Source organism: Anser brachyrhynchus (genome assembly GCF_964034855.1).
Source record: "Anser brachyrhynchus genome assembly, chromosome: 11".
Lineage (NCBI taxonomy): Eukaryota > Metazoa > Chordata > Aves > Anseriformes > Anatidae > Anser > Anser brachyrhynchus.
Window position 1 is genome coordinate 5,847,952 of NC_137706.1, and position 23,317 is coordinate 5,871,268.

A 23,317-nucleotide genomic window follows, 5' to 3' on the forward strand; every position below is an offset into this window, starting at 1 on the left:
GCTACAAGTTCAATAACCATTTTCTATTTCCATCTTCTAAGTTGTTCATGAAAATATTGAAAACTACTGCATTAAAGAAACATGCTTACGAGTCTCCCTCTGCTCTTTATATTGTCAACTGTATGGCAACACATCAGAACTAAGTACACAGAAGAATTTTTGGCCTTCTTGTATCTAAATCATATAATCTAGAAAATGTTATATGAGACTACTTAAAAGCCTTACTTAAAAGTCAGTAGGTGATGTCTTCTGTTTCTCTGCCGTGGACAAATCTATTCACTTGTCACAAAAGAAAATTACTGATTTGACACGATTTACTTCTGACAAATCTGTGCTGACTCTTGCTTTTCTCCACTCACAAACTGCTTACAAAGGGTTTGTTTGTTTTGATATATTTCTAACAGTTAAAAATCCATAATCCCTGGTGTGTTCCGCTACTACTAAAAAAAAAAAAAAAACAAAAAAAACAACCAACTAAATATTACCTCCATAAGTTTGGGAAAAATATCACTGAAAGAATGTCATAGAAGTGCTCCAACCATTTTCCCAAATAGTACAAGATGGAATTTCTTGGGTTACTCTAATATGGATATATCTACCTTAACTTTCTAACGACTGTCTAAATGGGTCTTTCTGTATTTTAACTGGAGGACTTGTCATTGTCAGCTGTTGTTAGCTCTGTACAGTGGAGACTTTTAGTGAAAACTGAAGAAAAAATGTTAGTAAACATTTCCTTTCATAAGAAGGAAATCTCTCACAAGAATGAAAATTAACATGTATTTAAGCATGATTGTAGTCTAAGAGATCTTGTGAGTTAATTATACTTAATATTGGAATATATGTATAAAGCGTATGTTAATAATTTAAAATTCCTTGAGAAAACTGTCCTTCTTATGAAGATCACCTATTATTGAATATGTATGTAATTCCTAAAAGATGAAGCTGATCACTGCTGCAGTCTTCAGATGCTGTGTTAATATGAATAATTAATAATTTAGCTTAGGCAAAGAAGATGGTAGTTCAGATGTAATCTATGGAAAAGTTGTAGGTTAAATCTTAAAAATGACAAGATATGAATGTTTTAAAGCAGCAAATGACTTCTCATAAATTTGGGTGCTGGAACTTACAGAGAGAAGGGGTACTTGCATTCAAAATGAACCTCGAATCTTTTTCTCAATTGAATTATAGATATCAATAATCAAATCAATAATCATATCAATAATCAAGACATTTTCTAACACATCAAACAAGCAAAATCAGTGTCATTATTAGTACACTGGCAAATGGCAAGTGTTACAACAACAACATTTCAAAGATTCAAGAGTGCTCTTTCTGAATAATCTCACCTCAGCGAATTTATCCAAATGTAGTGAAGTTTCCCATAGGAGTTTGTATAGGAGTACAGTCTAACAAAAGAGAACTGTGAAACAATCAACATTATTTTTGAATAGTTTTAATCATAACTTACCTGTGTGTCTGCATTTAAAACTTTGATTCTCTGTGTGGAGATGAACAGATCCACTTCGGTCAAGGCCTGGGAATCTCCCTCCGAAGTCTAGAAGATACATGCTTTGTTACGAGGGCAATTTTAATTCTCTCTATTAGGATGATAATTTCTCTGATTCAAGCGTAATGTGATGTGAGGCAATCACGTTGTTAAACCATTACAGAGACAACTATTGAAAAGTGTTTCCAAATACATGCAAAAAAACACATTTATTGCATAGAAAGAGTGAAGCATACTCCTGTTTTGTGGGTAAGAGTGAGTTTTCAGAGCCCGTGGGAGTGACTGCTCAGGTACTAAAATTCTCTTTTTATAGCTTGAACAGGAAAAAGAGTATGGCTGCTTCTTCCCCACTGTCACTGATGCACATTAGCTCTTGAGGCACTGGAACTGAGAAAGCAGGGAAACTGAGAAAGTGACTTACATCAGCTGCTTAGCCCTTGCTGTCTTCAGTGAGCTCACCAGCAAAAGTTCATGTTGGCACTCAATACTGTGGTGGGTTTATTTCCTGGTTTTTGTTTGTTTGTTTTTAGTTTTGTTTGTTTGTTTTAAAGAAAATAAAGAATTGAGAGCTGAACTAATATCTCTCATTGCGCAGAAAGACATTGGGTGGATGGCTGGAGACCTCAACTTCTGAACACTGCTTACTAGGGAAAAGGTTCCACGTGCCATCAGAAATCAAGGTCACTGCAAGAGGGGCTGCAATATAATGCTGCGTGTTTTCTAAGTGCGAGGCCTGGCTTTGCCCAGGTGAGAAAACAGGAGAGAAAGTGGCAAAGCAGCTTCTACCTCTCACTAGAGCATCATATAAGAACTCACCTAATACTCTGAGTCCCAGCAGGAACCTGTTTATTCCTCCAGGCCACTTGTCCACAGTGCACCATTTTAACTGGTGTTTACCAGCACCCATGTTAGCAGCCTCAGGATAAAAAGGCTACAGACTCTATTACCTTATGCTAAAGGCAGGCACTAGTCTCTAGGTTACACCTGTGGTTCTTTGATGTGACAGCAAGGAAGAATGATGTATTTGCTGCTCTTTTCTGTAGCTCAAATGTCTTATTTATTCCATATTACTTTTATTTTAATTAACACTAGTTCAGCAGAATACCAAGCACATACTTTGGCAGAGATTACTTGCGGTGCTTTTTATCCACGGCCATCATAAAGAACAAGATTAATTTTAGTGACATTTTTGTTAAATGTAGTTAGTGAACTAATGTATATTTTTAATTGGGTGCAATGTCTCCTCAATTGTTCCAGCTACTACTTGGTAAATGTATTTTATTTGTTTTTAAATATCCAAAATAATTTAATAAATATACATAAGTCGCAGGCATAGGAGTGAATGTAACTGCTTTGGTTAATAAGCATTACAATTAAAAAAAATCTCCTGGAAAACACTGACTTTATATCTCTACTAAACAAGTCAGAGATATTAAACAGAAGAAGAGCAGCAGCAGACAGGCACTCTAGCAAGTGAACAATGAAGAAAATGAGTTAATTTTATTCCATCCAGTGTTCTACTACTAAACAAAGAAGAAACCAAAATGACAACTTGATGAGGACCCATAATGAAAGACACAATGCTCCGTGGGGAACAAGTACAACAAAAATGTAAGTAAATATTAGCATTCAAGAAAAACAGTCTACACACCGCTTTTTTCTTGATTTTAGCCGCCTTTTGCATCCTCTGAAGAGTAGCATAAAAAAAGAATGCAGACAGATGTACACACAAAGAAAGAGAAAAGACAGTGTGTGAAGTCAGGGAAACCTTTTGACTATGAATCCAGATTAAAAATTAAAAATCTGGGGGCAGTGGGAGAAGGATGTGTGAGAGAAAGTTCTTACTGGAGCATAATTGGATTTAATGGCATTATGCATGTTGTTGATTGACTACAAAAAAATACCAAAGAGTGTTGTCTGTTATCAGCTGCTCATAACATTTATCCTGCTGAAAATACAGCAGTCTAAAATGACAGTACATGCACTATTTTAAACTCAAGTTTTTCTATTAACGTTCTAGCCACATGAGTCATATGTCTATATGTAATTGTTGAACAAAACATAATTCAAACTCCCTTCAATGACTATCTAAAGTAATCGAGTATCCCTGACAGATTAGGATTGTTATTAATAAACAAAACTGTTTTTAGAAGGTTAATTGCAATCAGAAGTAACTTATTGCTTGAGGCATCACAAAAGACTAAACAGAAATTTAAATGTTTGGAAATTCAAAATAATTTAATACATTGAGAGTACAATACATTTTGTAATAAAAGATTAATGACACAAAAGGAAAAACAGTCAAATATCTCGTGCTTTGTTATGGGAGTATTTCCTAATTATAATCTGCAATTTGTCTTTAATTCTTCATACAGCTTTCAAACAACTTTGAATAGACTTCGAAATAATTTATATTTTGTTCCTTGGCGATGCTGTATGTATGTTCATAATCAGTACTGGAAACTAATGGTATTTATAGTACTAGATCTATACTCACATAAGGGCACTTCAGAAGAGGTTTGAAGCTGCAGATCCTGTAGTGTTCAGAGACCAGCTGTCAAAGGACCAGAGAGTATTCTATAAATCACAAAAATCCCCTACCTTAACACGGCTCACTGCCTCTTGGGCCTGCATCATTCTTATGTTTTTGGAAGGGTTGCGCTCAGACAGCAGCTGCGTAGAGCCCAGGTAATTGGCTGCAAAGATGATTCCATCAATGAGGTCTTCAGGTTCACAAGGTCCTGGAACTGACATGACATGTATACAGTTACTGCCTCTCAGAAGAGGGTAGAGAGAAGACAAATTGAATAAAGAACATTAAGGCTTGAGCAACCATTTTAACACCTTTTCTAATATGAAACAAGAAATCCAGGAAAGTAAACAATGTATTCCCTATAATTATCCCTCCACCCCCCCAATATGAACTGAATATAAAGTATTGCATGATGTTTTGATTGTGAAGTTCTAACGGAAAAATCACGGGAAGACTTGCTGTGCTGCATGGATAAACACATTGAAATTATTTGTGAGTTTCCTGAATGCTCATAGGTTTCTTTGTTGTAACTGTCTTAATATTTATGATTGTTACAGTGCATCAAATAGATGCATGTTTTCCACATTTTTCGAGATGTTTGAAGAAGTACACAGTAGCCAGACAGTGCCTCTGGCAAAAGGACTGATGTGCAGTGGGCACAAAGGTGTACTTTGCTTCAGCAAAGATCCAGCAAGAAATCCAGTAATGGTCTGGGTCTTCATTAGAACCAGAACAGAATTCTGTGGAATTTAAAATTCCCAACATATTGGGAAGGAATTAAAAAAATATGACAATCTCCACTGAAAGTGCGAAAAACCTTAACAGAGTCATTGAGAATCTACTAATTAATTAAGTCACTGAAACTCTTCATGAAGGCCAAGTCTTTCAATACCTCAATAAATAAATAAATAGATAATTATTTTTTTAAAAGAAATCCTTGTTCCTGTATTGCTAATTCATTGAATGAAATAATAAAAGAAAATTCCACAAGAACTCCATTTACTATATATCTGGTCCTATTTGCTTATGTTTGCTTATGTCTTTGCACCATTTCACTTTTCAGTAGGTGGATGATGTGTTTTATATAGTACTGCTTTTGACAACGTCATTCACTTTTTTTTTCAGGCCTAAAACTTAGTTTCATACCTCTGTACTGCTTTCAGCATGCAACAAAACACTGATATTGCATCACATTGATACCTTGTTTCAAGGATAGAAAAGACAGAAATCAATTAAAGGTGTGAATTTAATGTTGGTTAACAAAAACTTCATTAGATACCTGCATAAACACTCTTATAAATTAAAGTGGCCTTAATTTGGTTTACCTTCATTCACTTCAGGCTAAGTAAATCAGGCTAAATTGAATCAAGGTTGCTTTAACTCTGAAATACGCTTACCACATAATGTTTAAATCAGTTTAACTAACCTCCTTTCTTGAAATATTTTTTTCTTGAAAAATTTTTTTTTCTTTCTAGTTTTCTTGAAATATTTTGTGTGTGAAGAGAAAACTGGAATGCGTCCAACAAATTCCAATACAGGCATTACTGTAGCAAGCAAAGGCCAAAATTCTATCAGGTTGCGGAACTTGTCAACAAAAAATTTAAAAATTATGCTGGTTATTTAAAATCTGTCAGTCCCTTAATCTACTTTTTTACCATCCCAAAAGCTCTGGGTAAATTTGGGAAAGCTTGTGTTCTCTCCAGTTGTTTACAAGATTGTAGAATTTGCCCATTTCTGGTTACATCTGTTCTTTGTACATCTTTGAGCAAGACATTTTTGTCTTGATTACCAGGTAATTGGTAGACTATGTCAGAGGCCTGTCAAAGCTGAGTTTAGAGGTCTGTGTGTATGTATATATGTTCAGAGCATGAAACAACAGTACTCATGGTTCCTTATGGGACTGTGAAATTAATGTGCGTTAATTTCCCAAAAGAAACAACAACTTCTCATGTCTTGGCAGTTCAGTGACAGCAACAGTGTTTCTAACTGATTTGAAAAGTCTTGAAAATGTAAAAATCCTAGGGTTTTAATAAGTTTTATTATCCAAGTTTTATTTATTTTGATTAAGGATTTCTCTCTTTTTGTTGGATATGGTCTCCTCATCTCTTCAGAGCATTAGATTGTGCTTTTTGCAGAATTAGTATGCTAGCAGCAAATCCTGCAACATCATGTATATAATAACAGCATGTATAAAATGCTTATAGCAATAGCTAGTATAAAAAAAAGAAAAAAAAGAAAAAACAAGAATCATGCTGGGCAGAAAACATTTCCAGCATATATTTCCCATCATGAGGGCAATGGAAGCAACTGTCAGATAGGATAAGACATCTGCTGGAAGGATGTAAGGAATGGTTTTGAAAATTGCCAGGGTCAACCTAGGTTACCTGCGTTTTCTTTCCTTGTCTGTGACTGGTTTAAAGATTATAAAAAAGGCAGCTTTGGCAGAGGTCCCAACTCATCAAACCACTTAAGCATGCCCTTGACTGTAAGTGTGTGTAAGGTGTACCAATGAGCAAGGGAAGAAGAAAGAAATAGATCTGAAAGTTGAAGATTAGTTTGGCATGAACAAGCTGGACTTCATGTTGGGGATTGATATTTAAAAGTTAGATAACATTTTTTTCTGAAAAAAAATAACCATAAGTTTCTGCATCTTATCAGTGTACTAAAGACTACTCCATTTTCTGCTGCATTAATGCAATGAGTATATTAAACATTTCATTAAACCAAAACAGACTCTAAAGATTTTTAAATGAACACCTTTTGTATTCATAAAATAATAAGAGGAACACTCATTCAATAAAGCAGCATAACTGAATTTAATAACCTCTTAGGAACACTTTTTTATATTTATCTAGTACCACATGGAAGCCAATTCATGATTCAGAGAGTATTTAGGGATTGTGCTTAGAGCCCTGAAGCCACTTCAATTGCCTGCTGAGAAGCATTGTACTCCTTGAAGTCACTCAGACCCTAGGGTGCATGGCAGTGCAGCAGAAAGACTTTCGCTAAGGAATAAGTGGCCACAGGGCATATATCACCTTGCAGAATGCCTACCTGTAAGTTCCATATTTTGGCTGATTCCTCAATTTCATCATGGTTGTGACTGTGCAAGGCAAATGATAGTTATGGTGACAGGACAAATACACAGTAGAAAAAAAGAAGAACCCCTGCATTACCACTAAAAGCATATAGTGGCACAACTACAATAGCAAAGAGACACTTTTCTTATTTTTTTTTTGGTGACAGCTAGTTTGTTTTTATGTTCATACTTCATATGCAAAAATATTTCATATGCATAGGGATATAGACATAGCTACTGCAGTTAAGGAGTCATGCTGAAAGTTAAGTGTCTGAACAGCTGAATGGTGACCAGAATGTGGTTGTGGCATCCTCAACAAAGTTCAGGAAAGGGCAGAGAGCATTAGCTGGCAGAATCTTTTCTTGTGTGCAGTGGGGTCCTAGTCTTTTGGGGACTCTACATACAAATTAATAAAAAAAAAAAGTGTGTTTTTTTTTTTTTGATTCAGAAAGCATACATTGACCTATCATAAGCGCCTAGTGAGCTACATCTTTATTGTTGTTAGACAATGCCATATATATAATACCTGCAATAGAAAAAGGCCTAATAGATAGCTTATCCTCTCATGCTGTGCTATTGAAGAAAAAAAAAAAAAAAAACAGAAAAAGCAGAATGACTGAACCAAAAAAAAAAAAAAAAAACCTGTTATCTAAAGGTATCCTGACCTCTTTCCAACAAGAGTAGTAGTGAGCTGATTGGTTAAAAAATAAAAAGACGTAACCTTTTTATCCCAATAAAAAAAAAAAAAAAGTGCCATTGTAGCTGCAAGCACTGTGACAGATAAATTTTCTATTTTTTCCTTTTTTTAAAAGCTCCGCTCACGCTGCCCTCCTGTTATAGATGTCCACTTACACAATCAGTAGATGCTTATTACGGAGCATCAGCTTGCTTTCTTGTCTCCTCTGCCTTTAGGGAATGCATTTAATTTACCTTTACTTAGGGCCTGTTAGCCAGTACATGCCAAGTGTTACATGTAGTTTCTGTCAGATGTGAGTTGTGTAAAAGGGGCAATCTTTGAACTTCCCATTTGCTGTAGCTCATCAAGGAAATGACTAAAACCAGAAGGTGCTCGTCAAGGTGATGAGATCAGGGAATAGGGGAAAAATGTGTTGAATGTTCTAATATTAGTCTAAATCACAGTAAGTTTTCCTTGAGTTGGGAGTGGCGTAAGAAGTCAAGTTTTTAACGTTCACTTATGATTCACGTTGCAGGGAAATGTGTGTGTCTAAGATCTAAGAAGTCAGAACCTTAGAAGCTTCCTATTGCCTTTGCTTACATTCTGGTGTACACACTTCCTCTGTAGAAAGAGCTGTGTGTATTTTTCCTGTACAAAAACTCTTCAGTCTCCCCTGCACTGCTATTATTTATTTTCTGTTTGGAGAAAAATGTCAGTTTATTAAAACAAGAAAGTGGACAGATAAAATGGGATTGTGCTGAACATTATCATTCTTTGACTGACAGACAATTGAAGAAAGGAGTGAAATTGTGGTTCTCCTAAGCAGAGGAAAGTATGTTCCTTGTTTTCTTCATTTGGGATTACCATTTTTTTCTCAGCTCAGGAGATCCCCTCCATTTGTTCCCTACAGCTGAGATTCCCAGGGTGCAATACAGGTATCAATGCACAGTGATATAGGAGCAGCTCTGAACACTTGCATGTCTCCTTGCTCTGTACAAGGCAATGAAGAACAGGGTCCTCTGCCTCCATAAATCTCTACCCTGTTGAGACCCACTGTTTCCACCTTTTTACCTCCTTCCAGGTTTGTAGCTATCTCCATCTTCACCTCCTTTTTATCATCATAAATCCAGGCTCCCATTGCCACAGGTAGGGATAAAAATGTTAAATACTTCCACATATAGTGTACTCTGAACAGAAATAGGCTTTAGTTGCTTATTTATTAAACTGAGTTGCATTCTGTTTGGTTTGACTTTTTTTAGAATTTTCATCTTTAAAATAAATTAAAGCATTTGCTTCCTTTTTGTATTACCTTAATTGTGGATGATGTAAAACTTACCATCAACAAAACTTGGAAATGAAGACACTTTCTTTGTCTGTTGAGAAATAAAAGCAATATGTGGTATAAATGCGACTAAGTCATTTTCACAAACTGAAGTCAATTCACATCATAAATAGCTGACCACTGTTTAAATAAATAAATAAATAAATAAATAAATAAATAAATATTCTCTGCATAACTTCTGCATAGCCATTATTTATCACAGTGAAACACATTACATCACAGTAAGTTACCCAACCTAACTGTTTCATAGTGCTGGTTACCTGGAATCTCAAAGCACTTAAGGCATGTCACACCACACAAAACAAATAAGGGTTGTGTGTGCAGGAAATGAAAATGAGCCAGCAAATCAGTTGCCAAATGAGTAATAGAAACCACACAGATTACCACCAGATCACACTGCCTATTAATGATATCCCAAACTTACAATTGGAATATCTAACAGTATTTAGAAAGCAAGACTCTTGGTTTGTGAATAGAAAGAACTGTCCCTGATTGCACTGCACCTCATCTCATGCTGCTGTCTGTACTCTCAATAAACAGATTGAGTCCTTCCATTTGCTTGCCTTATGCCAGCCTCCTCAGGCATTGCTGTTCCCAGGAAAGGGGCTGATTTCTCCATTATGGCAAAAGGCTTCAGAAATGTGCCTCCTCATTAACGGAACAGGCTACAGGCTAAATTTGTTGTATGTTTGTGAGATAACAGACTTCTGCTTTTAAGTCTAAATTTCATTTCATTGTGTCTAACCTCGAGCGTAACCTCATTCTGCATTCTTAGATGTCGTCTGTGCTCCAGTTTTCAGTGACAAGAGCAGGTCTGCCTATCACTGCGTCTTTTTCACAGCTGACTGAGCAGGGACACATCTTACCACAGAGGGCATTCAAAAAGCTGTGAATCATTTGAGCTCTCGGCACTGAATGAGGTGCTTGATATTAGGGATTATTTAAAGAGAACTGTGACAATTAACCAGTCCTTTGGTTTCAAAGACTGACATTTTGGAGAGAAAGAAAACAAGTAGAAGCCAATTTCTTTTTGATGCTGCTTTTTTGCTCTTCAATAATCCAAAAATAGAATTTCTGAAGTGTTCTCCATCTTCTTTATCAGAAAATTTTAGGCTTGAGTACACACTGTGGACAGTTACACAGGATGAATATGGCAGCAACTGATTCATGGCTATGGTTCAAAGACTATGCAGAATACACAGTCAAGGAATTTATCATCAGTTCAGGAAAAGAAACAGGCTCTAGAAACAGACTCTAGATACATGTGCATGAGAGGGAGAAAGCTGACAACTCAGTCCCTGCTGTCCCTCACGGTAGCCTGAGGACAGGAAGATAGGTGGCAGAATGGCCTAAGGCACCTACCTCGGGTGTATTATTATTATCAACTGGGCCATTGAGGTCAGAACGCTGTTGTTTCCTTGGCTGCTCTGAACCATTGCACATCTGTAAGAAAAGAGAGAAAGGGTTTCAAAGCCTTTTTTCTTCTGAAAAGCTTGAAAATGAAGAGAGTTCAGTGGAAGTGAATGGTGCAAGGATAGTCAGAAAAATTTTCACCAGAAAATGCTATTTCAACTGAATAAATTCAAAAAATGTATATTCAGATTTCAACCAAAAGTTCTGTTCGGGAAAGATTAAATTACATTCAGGAAAAAATAATAAAATCCATAAAGCTTTAACATATGAAACTGTATTTAGCATTTTCGCTATTATTTTATGAAAAGCAGTCATCTGTCATGAAGCTGGTCTGTGTAGTTATTTATATGCAATCAATATTCATTATTGATACTGAAGTACCATAACACGATACAGTAGTTGAAATTTCCTATTTAAATGTAACAAATAGGAGATTCCCATCAAAATGTTAGGCTCTTTAATTATAATAAAGGATCTAGTTGGATGTAAATAATGCATTTCAATTATCATTAAGCAGCAGTGACACTACTGATTTAAATTAACACAATGAATTTATTTCAATGCAAATATTTCATGCAAAATTAAACCAAATACTGAAATGTTCAAATTGTTTACAAACCAAAGTCAGAATTTTAAAATGTGTTTATGCTCAGTACTGGACAAAATTTCACCGTTAGAAATCTTGAAAGCCAAGCAGATTTGTGGACACATTCTTTTATGGTTTAGGACGTCACTTTCCTTTATTCTCAATTTCCCCATTATGTATAAGAGTGCCTGAATACCACTGTCGCTGTAAAGCCCCACATATAAAAATCTGTATCAACAATTATGTAAATGGGAAACACTGAGCCAGAATTATTTCAAAGGGTCAGCATGAAAGTTACCCATGAATATAATTCCTTGTCATCTGACTTTCAAATGTAATATGTAGCTGTAGATCAAAGAAAGTCTCCGTGTTCATCTCTAGACAAATTATTCCCTATGAGCTATGTTTAGTCAGCTGAAAAAATGGTGCTACTGAAGCTGGCATATTAGAGCTATTAGTTCAGTAATGCTAATGCTCAGGTAAGACAATATACACAAGGCAAAAATCCACCCAAGCAGTAAGCACAATTTTAGGAAAGAGAATAATACCCAAGACAGACTGAGAATACCTGAGCACCAAGATGTGGGGAACAGGGCTAGTGCCCTGTCTAGAGAACTGTAGTAGCTAGAAAACTTACTGTATCCCTGCGTGTGTATAAATGCTGTTCTGTTTGAGACAAGACAAACCTAATTATATTGCATGGCTAAACTAATATGGAGCAATATGTGTTGCTGTGCAGTAGAATGCATTAATTAATACGGGTAAACAAATACCCAAAGGGCTTTCATAATAAAAGTGTAATAATCACACATTATTCCCTAAAATACGAGGATTAGATCAAGTATGCTTTAAGCAGAGAACATGACATGGCCATAATGAAGATACATTAAACTGCGAAGAGAGTGACAGCAAATAAATTAACTCCAGTATGCACAACAGAATTTTAATACTTTTAAAGCTCTGTCAGTTCTGATTACCACACACTTGACTGAACTGACAGTGCACCTGCAGATCAAGAAAGAATTGGTTGGCTGGTTTAGCAACATACCATGGATGCTGTAAAACAACATTACTGAAACATGTCTGTCAGAAATCTTATATGGAGACGGACTTATTCAGCCCTGGGAACCATAATGACAATTACGCTCTTTGATAATAGTTGCAAATATAGTTCCATATAATCTTAATGTGAAATAGCAAGAAATACACGGATGACATTTCATTTTTGAATTCCTATTTTAAAGCTTTTAGGAATATAAATAAGCCCTTCTTGTTGACTGTTTCCCAGTCACATGCGCAGCGTACATGTTGTCACTGTATGTTAGTTGGGCTCCAAAGAAAAGGCTGTGCAGAATCCGTGATGAGCTGGGATCCATCACATCACCTCTACACAGAACATAATAAATGTTTCTTACTATTTGGTGTTTGTATATGAAGGCCATCTTTTTTCCCACTGTTTCTTCTACGTGCTTAGGAACCCCAGACTAATTAGGCAGAATTTCAGGTACAAACAATTTGTCTGTTCCTTTTAGGCACATCTATGCACCCAATACATTATGTCTGCAGCTCATCTATTAGCACTTTGTTCTCTAACAGTGTTCTGGTGGGGCGGGGTGTCACTGAGAGCACTTCCTCAAAAAAAAGCTGAGTGTCCTACCACAGTCTTGAGACCCTCTCAGCGCTGGATTGTTGGGCTCTCTGCATCAGTGGCATGAAACACCGAGTAGTCAGTACTGGGAGCCTGTCTGAGACTTTCTGTGCTTAACATATTCCTTCAAATACGTGAGCTGTTACAATGAGCCTTTATAAACTGAGGGTTGAGATTTTCATTCTAAAGAAATGTTTGTTTACATGGTATTCTGAAAGGAAAGGGGAGGAAAAATTACAGGGAGCAGGGCTTCCCTTTCTCTCCATAACACGCACAGTGTTTGATGACTTCTATGTCAAAGGAGAGAACAACGCAGGGTAGGCATGTTTGTATCTCCCACACACAGGTACAAAGCATGCAGCCTTTGTACAGAATGAACTGCTTCTAGGCCAAGGATGAAGGAATCTTAGAGCTTCTTTATGGAATCATTTTTAGAAAGCATCAATTCTGGTATCTACTGTGGGCTGGAAGCTGGTTCATGCTCCCAGGTGATCTGACCACTGTCAAATAAATTACCATAATCGATACTTGCTTTCTTCAGGTTTCTTACAGAATTGCCAGTTAATATTGTTAAATGTTACAATAGCTTGAAAAGCACATTTGAGGGAAATAGTTGTAAGGTTTTATAAATACTTATCCCCTGATTTACAGTTTAGAATAGGACCTAAAGCTAAACTAGAAATCCGGGATCTACTGCACCCTAACACATAGATAAAGCCATGTTAAGAGTCTTATCCTACAAGTGGACAGATTCTGCAAAGGAAAGATTTGGGATTCTTTTATGTATGCAGATGTTTTAAATAAATATTCCCGTTTGTCTTCAACATAGTTTGAGATTCTGACTGTGAAGATGATTATTTTCAGTACCAAAATGTTGGCATATGCAGACATCGTGTTGAGAGAGCTAGAGCAGAGAATTCTTCTAGAATTCAGTCTATGTTTTAAACATTTCTGCACACAAAACAATCTAAAAATGAAAGCATGTTGTACTGGATGTCCACGGCCAGGTTTTGGTAGTGGGGCTGCAGGGGTGGCCTCTGTGGGACGAGGTCTGGGCTGCCCCATGCTAGCTTCCCAGTGACCCATGGCAGGACACAGCTGAGCCAAGCAGCCAAGACAGGGGCACTTCTGTGAAAAAGTATTTAAGAAAGCGGCTGGGGGGACACTATGCAGGTGGCCAAGGTCAATCCATCACAGGAAGCTCCAGGAGTTTGTCCCAGGAACCACTCTTCACCTCCTGCTGTTCAATGATAAACTCCCTCAAACGTGAGCCCATGCACTTTGCAGACAGATGACCAGTCTCCCGGTCATGGCAGTCTGTTTTAGTCTAGAAAGTCATGCATTTTTAGCTGGATGTAATGGTTTACTTCAGAGCTAAAAAATATCTCACCTCCTCTGTACAACTTGTTTAGCACCAAATGTAGCTTTAGACTTACCTCACCTAACTTTTCCGCTGTTACTGTTCAAATCATTTGAGTACTGGATGATTTTACACCATGCAACGTCCTGTGTTTTCATACACATGTACACAGTGATATTGTACTGTAGACATGAAAGCATACACTTCTATGAGAGTACACTCACTACCAATATAAGCAAGGTGCTTCTATTTGGCATTTGTAGATAAGGAGCTCTAGGAATTTTCCCTATACAGAGTTGCTTTGCTTGTGGAAATATACATGGTATCTTCACTCTCAAACCCTCAAACTATAACACTGCATGCTATCCTTGAGCAAGATCTGTTCCAAAAAACTGGTGAGATACTGTTTTTCCCCTTTCATTGTCAGTAACCACCACACACAGTCTGAATAGGAGATGCCCAAGCACTACCAAAACGTTAATGGTGTAGTGTTCTTAACAGCTTTGCCTGGGGGCAAGTACCGAACCAATGTCCAGCATCATGTGACAGAACGTGAGGCAGCCAAAAATGCCACCTTTAGGCTAAGAGGAAAACCAGACTCCACTTATTGGAGGTCACTGAAGCACAGAAGCACGTGGTGCAGAAACCAGCCTGCAGTTGGTTCCTGGCTGATGGCCAGGCCTGGGCCTCCCTCGTCAGCCACCTGCAGGGCCCCTCCTGCCGGCCGGGCCCTTTATAGGTGGCCCTCCCAGAGGGCAGCTTCCCCTGGCTCTGGGGCTGGTGGTGGGCAAGTGCTGCTGGCCCTGAACACCCCAGTTGCTTACTGCACCGCAAGCTGTTTGGGTGTTCAGTTAAAAGCTCACCTCAGCAACACAGCCTGCCTTAAAGCTGCAACCTGGGACCCCAAAGGCTGTGGTGGTGCTCAGCACTGATGAAGCACCTGCCTGCTGGATGACTTGCTCTGCTGGAAACCAGCAGGTTTGTCTCTCTTTGTTAAGTTATTTAGAGGAATAATTTGTCTGAGAGAGGAGCAAATGATTAGCTTTTTTTAAAACTGATAAAACTTTTGGTAAAGAGCTGATAAGCAAGCAAAGAGTGTGGCACAGAGGCACGGTAAGGCTTTATTACTGTGTTGTAACCCTTTGAGTAATTAGGCTTGTGAGGCATTGGCCAATCTCTTCCCTAGCAATGCTGGTCAAACACTGCATCAAGTAATGTGTGCAGAAACTGATCTACATGCTTATGCATGTTGAAACTCATCCTGGAGACTAATTTGCTTCTCAAAAAAGAAATGTGTTGTGGTAGGTTCCAATGGGTGTCTTGTTTGTTACGGTGTCTATTGCATGAGCAAACCAACAGACCTAACTAAGGTTTTCATCTGATTTGTTGTCTCTCTGGAACAAAGGTGAAGCAGATGGGTATTATTATGTATGTCACTTAAAGACAAGATTTCAGCTTCTAATGTCAACTTTATGACTTCTGGTGTTGGTTCCTGAAGACAATTTATCATTGGGTTGTGTTTTCTCCTGAAGCTTAAATGCTACTATGTCTATAGAAAGTCACCAATGTGCAACTAAAATATCCTTTTGAATCAAGAGGGGCTAACCTAGTCATAAGGCTACTATGGTGCTACTATTTCTATGAAACCACATGACTGAAGTAAATTCACTTAGTAGATGCTGGTGTTTAGTGGGAATGGCTTACCTTTACTGAGCTGCTATTTTAGTTAACATATCATCAGAAAGGCATTGTTACTGGTAGGAGCAATTTGACCCAGCATGATACTTTCACAGAGATTGAATCTGAATGAGGCAGTTCTTGGCTATCTGAAGGATTTCTGGTTTTGATCACAGGCAAAAAAAGGTTATGAGCATTTGTTAGGTTCTCAAATGTTTGCTTGTTAACTGAAAGTAAAGAATGAGAAATCAAAAGCAATAGAATTCATGTGTCAAAGGCTGCTTAGCTAAAAAGTGGACTTCCCTTTAGGGCACTCATTAAAGGTGATAATAGCAAATTCCTGTTTTTGCAAAAGGGTATAAGTAAAAGTAGGGTGTTGGTGCTGTTGGTTTATTGTCTTTTATGTTGAGGGAATTAGATATATTTGATTATTGTAGGAGAGAGTAAGCCTACTCAGGAGTCTGCAGTTCGAAAATGAAGCTGAGAAATGAAAAATGAAAGGCTGATTAGATGGTTAACATTCAAGTGTTGGAGTCCCATAGTCACCTTCAGTTCCTGCTCATCAGAAGTAGCTCTCAGGCCATGCCAATGCCAGTATTTATAAGCGTGACTGTAGCTGGGATGAACAGAGTAAAATCTGCCACATATGAGGTTCTAATAGGGTTAATTATTTGAGTTCCATTAGTGCAAGAGACATCTTCCATCAGGATTATCTGCTGCTGTCCAATGTTTTGCTAACCTCTGTCTTGACTACTTCTACCATTCTTTAATTATGCTGAGTGTAAAGAGGTAGTATTAAAGGGAAGCTGAAGTGTATTTAGTGTTAGTAAAATAGCAGGCAATGCCATTGTTCTGTACAGATGTCTTACAGCTGCGTTAGATCCAACTACTGTCTGGGAGCAGAGGATGGGCTTGGATGACTGCCCCACACCACAGTATGTCCTGGGAAGGAAGCTGGCCAGGACAACTTAAAGTGAAATGATCTGGCGATGAGCTTCTCATGGTCCAAGCTTTGGTTTAGGCCAGGCTCTTGTATTTTGCACTTTACAAGCACTCTTCTGTTATCAGAGACTACCCATGTTCCCCCAAGTAAACCTGTTCCTGTTGATTATTGGTGTGCCAAAACAACAATATTCTAGTTAAACTTGAAGCTCCACAAATAGAATAGTATTCAAAACAGGAGGGGGAAAAAAAACCTTCCAAGTTCACAGCAACTACTTTTGCCCAGAAACAGTGCATCAGTTTAAAACTTCAGGTCATGCTGCATCCTAGAATCAGCTGAATGAGCCACTTATTTCCTTTTCCTTCTTCCCCCACCAAAGATACACCTAAGTCAATTAAGTAATGTTTTTTCTTGTAAAGACTCACTTCAGGAGAAATCTGTGTCAGTAGGGTGCCTGACTATACTCAACTTCTGTGTGTGAAGTAAAGCACAAAATGAAATTATAATCAAAAAGAACTTTTGAGTGTCAGGTATATTAACAATTGGGTCAGTCTGAGGTGATTAAGATGTCAAATGCTGAGGGGAAGGGGGAACTTCCTGGCTTGAGCAAGTTAAGTTTGAGGTTAGTCAGACAAATGCTTAAAATACTTAGTTTCAAGGTCATGAATATAATGCCTTTGACTGTAAACATTGGAAACCTGCAAGAAATAAAAGTTGTACTAAGCAGTAAGAGCAAAAATACACTCTAAATCTATCCTGGGTTTCCGCTCTGGCTTCTCTAGTGCAGATCCTCTTCTGCACTTTCTTGGAAGTATTTACAAACAAAGGCTTATTATATTTAAAAGCTCACATATCCCCGAAGTTTTCATATAGTAAATAGGACACATACAGTAAATAAAATGCTTAGATATTTCTTTTCAAGTTTCTAGATTGCTGGCTCTTTTTTGGAATTCCCCTGGTGATTAGTTGCTGAAAGCAAACTTACCTACTAGAACATTTAAAATAGCATTTTTCAACTGGTTATTTAGCGTTTGATATGCAAGACTATTGGCACTTATCCTGGACTATGAATTAATAACTACATATTTCTTGAAGGTATGCTATAAAAAAAAAATCATTTTCCAGCAACAGTAACTGATACAGAACTGAACCTAATCTAAAATTTTATACACCAGTATTACCTACTGTGGGAGAATATACCAGGAAAGGAAAAGACAGGAGCAGAAACCTTAAAGCTAAGGGTACTGCAATACGTGCATAACAGCACAAAATTCATATTTCTGCTTGCTTATTGATTATATACACTCTGACATTCACATAGCATTTTGGTTTAAATCAATAGCATCCAAATCTACACTTACAGGGTTGGGGCACTAGCATTCCATGTACAGTACATAGGCTTCTGTGTCATACCCCTTGCTATTATATTTTGTGATACACACTTATAAGAACGTATACATTTGAATAAGACAAGGAAACCAAGATCATCTAGGCAAATTCTCTGCTAACAAGATTGGCATGCAAATCTACTGACAATGGCTTTGAGGTTTTTCTCCTTCTACTCTGTATGAACTTTAATTATTGTAATTAAGATTATTACTGTATTGCTTTCACAAATGAGACTTTCATCTAGGAAGTACACTAAATACATCCATCCCTTACACATTTAATAGCAAATATTGAAAGAATTGAATTCCCCAGAAGAAAAACAGAAAAGTCTGTACTTTAAATTCTGTGAGGTCTGATACCTGTGCTAAAGGCCCAGCAAATTCTCGTGGTAAGGACACCTAATGAACTATTAAGTACAAAACTCATCTTGGATGAAATGGGTTCTGTGCTTTAATGGCCTCACAACTAGCCAGACTTTTAGATAAAGCTGAGGATGAGCAACCTGAAGCACTTGAACAGAACGTAGTAAAGTAGAACAAGGCCAGTCTTATGACAAACATATTCAAGTAATAATTGCCAAAGATTAACTTGCTTTTAAATCTTTGCTTTATATTCCTGGGGATGTGGGAAGGGAACAGGGGAAAGTCCCCTCGCTTTTTCCATTTGTGAGTCTCTGTATGTCCTTAAGAAATGCTGCTTCACACCTTCATGACTTGCAGGCCTATGTGTCCCTCTCAGCAGTGAGGACAGCAGCTGTGAGCTGTCTCCTTTAGTGCAAATTAAAAGGAGGTCTGGTCACCCAGCTTGTCTATCCCTTCATGCTGAGCTAAATGGATACCCACACTGCCATCTCTCTGCATGAGAAACTACTTTCCTTTTTCTTGTATTTGAAGAAAAGTGAAATATTGTGTATCGCTTAACGCCCTATCCATTAGACAATAGTCTGTGGTTTCTATGAAGACTGTAGAAATCCAATGGCTACGTGCCAGTGTGTACCAATTGCAACAGCACTTTCTCCTTTATTAAAAAAGATTAAGGCATTGGCCCATGACTGACTGGAAATAACACTTAGACCTCAGACAGGCAGCTCAGTAATACTTGGGTTGCTTTGTTTATTTTCACAGCCTTGGCAGTTATATCAATATGCTGGTGCTGCAAAACCACCAGTTGTTAAAGACTGACAAGAATAATAAAGGTACAGTTCAATTCAGCTCAACCTCTGCAAAGTAATCTCTGAAAGCGTGCAAAAAGATGTTGAAATGAAAGCCTGTTTTGAATTCTGTTTTGAACTGGCAATTATTGCGGATAAAAAAATAATATTCCTTTGCAACCATGTAGAAGAATTCACTACTTCGGTCCCTTACTCAAGAATAGCTCTTCTTACAAACTGGCAACTTACAAGCAGGAATGGTCCCTGTGGCAGCTAGTGGTGTGCTGTGTCAGAAAGCTGGTTCACTAATCCCAAAAAGGCTAACTGGACTTCTCTGTTCATAGTCAATAAACAGGAATGACTCAAGCAAATCAAGATCATCAACCCAACCCTTAATCAAGCAAGCTAGCACTTTAATGATGGCAGTAAGCCACTGAGTATTTTAAGTTATGCAGTTTGGTTCTAATTATACTTTGAAAATAGAACACAGAAGGGAATACTTAAAAACTTGCTGTAGATGTAGGAAATCTGTGAAAATACCCCCCCCTTAAGGTTTTTGTTCATTATAATAAAGGCTGACCTGTTTCATCAGCGCATATTTAGACATTTGATTTCCTTTTTCTGTTTTTTAGATGAACTGACATATTTTAATGTCTGTTTTTATGGAATAGTCTAGGATAAAGCATTTCATGAACCATGAGGCACTGACAATATTATGATTTTCTGTAGTGATAACTTCAATGAAGCTGAAGCATTAAATTTATACCTCTGAAGCTTAATGAAGTCTTTTAATTAAAGATAAGGCAAAATAACCCACTTATCTTAATACCTATTTAGATGACAGACTTGTAATGTTTTACCTCTCTTAGGCAGATTTCTGTTCAGTACAGTAAATAGTATTCAGCTGCATTTAACTTCAGAGTAACTGGACTTACATGTAGTCAGAGGGGTGAAAAGCCAAAGCTTCAAGCTTTTTCAAGCAGAATTTTGTCTTTCTATAAAGAAGTATCTTCAATTTGACTTTTTTAAAAGAAAGAAAACCTCACACCTCTGCTCTATAAAAGCTTGAGCTCCATTCCCAAATTCATTTTCTGGGACTCAACAGTAGAACAAGAAAAGTGCATGCATGGTTTAATCAACATCTACACCATTGTGTTAAAACTGTTTAACGGCATTTTCGGTACAAGAAGTTTCTTGTCAAGGTATTGCCAGGCAGTACAAAAACACAGCAGTATGCGGGCATTTCTTGCAGTTGGTTTTAATATATGGTTTATATATGGTTTGTTCTATTGAAAACAAAAGAAATTAAGGGTAATTGGTCACTAAGGTAGTGGAAGAGGAGCCCTTAATGGAGGGGGGGAAATCTCAACTATTTCAGTGCTGACCCTCAGTTTTAAGGGCACATCCAATATGTCACTACAGAATAAAATGACAATTACAAAACAGTGTCAATAAAGAATTTTGTCCCATGGATCTAGGATATCTTGTTTTACTTAGTTCTCTATTTCTGTGCAAAACATCTTTTTGGGTTCTTTACCTCAGTTGACTACACTTAGCAAATTTTTCTAAGCATGCAATGTACTTATGTAGTTTGAATGCAATATAGAGTAAAAAGCAAAACATACCATTCTTTAGTTCTGTTTGGAATAGATAACTGACATAACAGTTGCATAATGCCTCTGACAATCTGGATAAAAAGAGAACCTCATACCTGCTCTTGTGGCCACTTCGGTCTGTCCTCTGGGGTTCTTGACTTGGCTTTAAAACCTCTAGGCACATCTCCACTGTGCTTAGAGGCAGATGGGATATTCAGTGATTTTGGCCTCCCCTCATGCCTGTTAGCACTGTGAACAGCTTCTCCCTTTGAACAAGTCTCTTTATAGTCATGTGCCATGTTTTCAGTCCCAGTGTGCTCTGGACTCATTTCGGTTGTACTGTTAATGCTGCTCATGCTCATACTCATTTTGATTTCTGCTACAATCTGGTCAATGTCCTCTTCTTGCTCTTCTAGCTCTGCATCCTCTTTTCTAGAATGGTATGGTGATATACCCTGTGAGTTTCCATTAGCCTCTGCTGGGTAATAGTCCGGATAGCCACCTTCACTTTGACAATACTGTATGTTCTCTTCTTGGTCTTGTATCTCCAAAGATGATGCTTCATCCTCCAAAACCTGAATGCCGTTGTCTTGACCTTCCTGCCACTCTTGCCTGTCTGTCACCTCACTTTCATCTTGGTGCTGAATTTTACCTTCAGACCACTCTTCTACAGCTTCCTGACACTCATCTGTTTCAACAGTGTGTTCCTCATGTGGAACATACTCTTCTCCATTGCAGTCCATTCCTTCCAGGTAACTGTCATCCTCTGGACAGTATCTAATGTAGTATGTAATCCCCTCTTCTTCCTCTGGTAAGCCTTCATCATAGTCCTCCTCCTCAGAGGTGTTATTCACATAGTCAGAGCTGGAGTCACCATCTCCACTATGATCGTTGCACTCATGTTCCACAGGTGTAGGACTACCTTGTCTGACAGTTGCTAGTTCTGCCTCCTTTGCTGCATAATCTTCAATAGGAAGATCACTTTCCTCGCTTTCAGGCTCCCTGTTGTGAGATGAAGTAGGGCAAGCTCTCACTCTGTGATCCAGCATGCTGGCTGTAGTGCTTTGACGTTTCCTGTTTGCCATAGCCAACTCCTTATACGACAATCATTTCTGTGTGATTACTGTAGGGAAGATGGAAAAATATGTTCAGGAAAAGGTCATCAGCAGAGATCAGTGATAACGGGAAACAGCAAGTCATGGATTAAAATGGTAAGAAGGATGTATTTGTAGATATTTATATCAGATTCACAAACACCTAACTCCTAAAATGCTCATGTTATGGAACTGTGAAATCAAAGTAATAACTTGCACACTGAAAGAAAGAGATAATGAGAAGGTTCTGCACTTATTCTAAGCATATTCTAGTGTAGGGTCTCTTTTGTCAATTTGACAGAAAATTAATCTTGAACCTAGAAATTAGTTTTCCATTCCTTTTTTTGCCAGTAAGGGGTCACACTTTGATCACTATACAGTAAACAGTAGCCATTTTCAATTTTCAGCTTAGGCATGTCTTTAACATGTACTGACAAAATACACTTAGAATCTGACCCTCTCTTACCAAAACTACAGAAAAAAATGCCATAACCGACAGCCAAATTAATAGACATTCAAGTATAATATGCTCCTATTATATTATTAAAAAATGAATCATTCACTGGTTTATCAGCTCTTATTAGCTGGATGTCATTACGTATCTTCCATTGTTAAACCAAATATAGGTTTTCAAACAATTTAACTTGTACTCCAGGAAAAAAGACATTTACAATAAAAGCTCAATTGTTGACACTAAACACGTGTTGCCTTAAATTACATATTTTTGTCTAAATACTGGTTTCCAAATAGTTCAGTCTTTCCTGATTCAGTTCACATAATCTAAAGAAAACAGTCAATTCTATGCAAGCTTGACAACTGTAATCTGCTGTGTGTTTGATTTGGATGTGGGAAACATTTTCGGTGTGTTTTTCTATATTTTATTGCTGTATACTTATCAGCTTGACCTATAGTCACTTAAACAGGATGAGCTGAGCTCACAAACATGCTTGACACGTACCACACAATAACAGCATTTTTTACTATATGCATACAACAAATGCATGTCAGCCAACCACATGATGACCTTAATCATAGGCCTTGGGTGCACAGAGCAATAAAAATGGCAAGGAAAGAGGGGCTATATAGAGATGAATTTCCTAGACATGAGGAAGTTATCAAAAACAGCTTATCATTATGACTTAAAACCTCATAGATACCCCTGCAGAATTTCACATATCACAAGGAACACCCCAAACATTGGTTTCTGACAAGTCTAGAAAGCTGATGCATCTGTGGTTGAGTGGCACATGGCAAATCTGAGCTGTCCCTAAAACAGGGAATCCAGATGAGAGGCGTCCAGGTCACAGGAAAAGATGGGGTGTGTG

At 37.6% G+C, this 23,317-nt stretch overlaps 1 protein-coding gene and 1 long non-coding RNA gene across 19 annotated transcripts in view; one reads left to right on the forward strand and one right to left on the reverse strand.

The window, feature by feature from the left end:
* The window catches only part of APBA2 (amyloid beta precursor protein binding family A member 2), a 99,510-nt gene that overhangs the window by 21,485 nt on the left and 54,708 nt on the right, over positions 1-23,317 (reverse strand). For 12 of the 17 annotated variants that reach the window (XR_013956088.1, XM_080608072.1, XM_080608080.1 and 9 more), the window contains 6 exons: positions 21,015-22,021; positions 10,500-10,580; positions 9,132-9,168; positions 4,109-4,254; positions 3,159-3,194; positions 1,469-1,555 (listed from right to left, as the gene is read on the reverse strand). Coding sequence is in view for 16 of the 17 variants with exons in the window: in XM_080608072.1 (XP_080464198.1) it covers positions 1,469-1,555; positions 3,159-3,194; positions 4,109-4,254; positions 9,132-9,168; positions 10,500-10,580; positions 21,015-21,983 (1,356 nt within the window). In the remaining variant the exon portion in view is untranslated. The remainder of the gene's footprint in view (positions 1-1,468; positions 1,556-3,158; positions 3,195-4,108; positions 4,255-9,131; positions 9,169-10,499; positions 10,581-21,014; positions 22,022-23,317) is intronic. The other 5 variants (XM_080608074.1, XM_080608075.1, XM_080608077.1 and 2 more) reach the window with 1 other exon arrangement.
* Positions 10,595-23,317, forward strand: part of LOC308201184 — a 63,645-nt gene continuing 50,922 nt past the window's right edge. For both annotated transcript variants that reach the window (XR_013956104.1, XR_013956105.1), the window contains exon 1: positions 10,595-15,122. This is a non-coding gene — a long non-coding RNA (uncharacterized lncRNA). The remainder of the gene's footprint in view (positions 15,123-23,317) is intronic.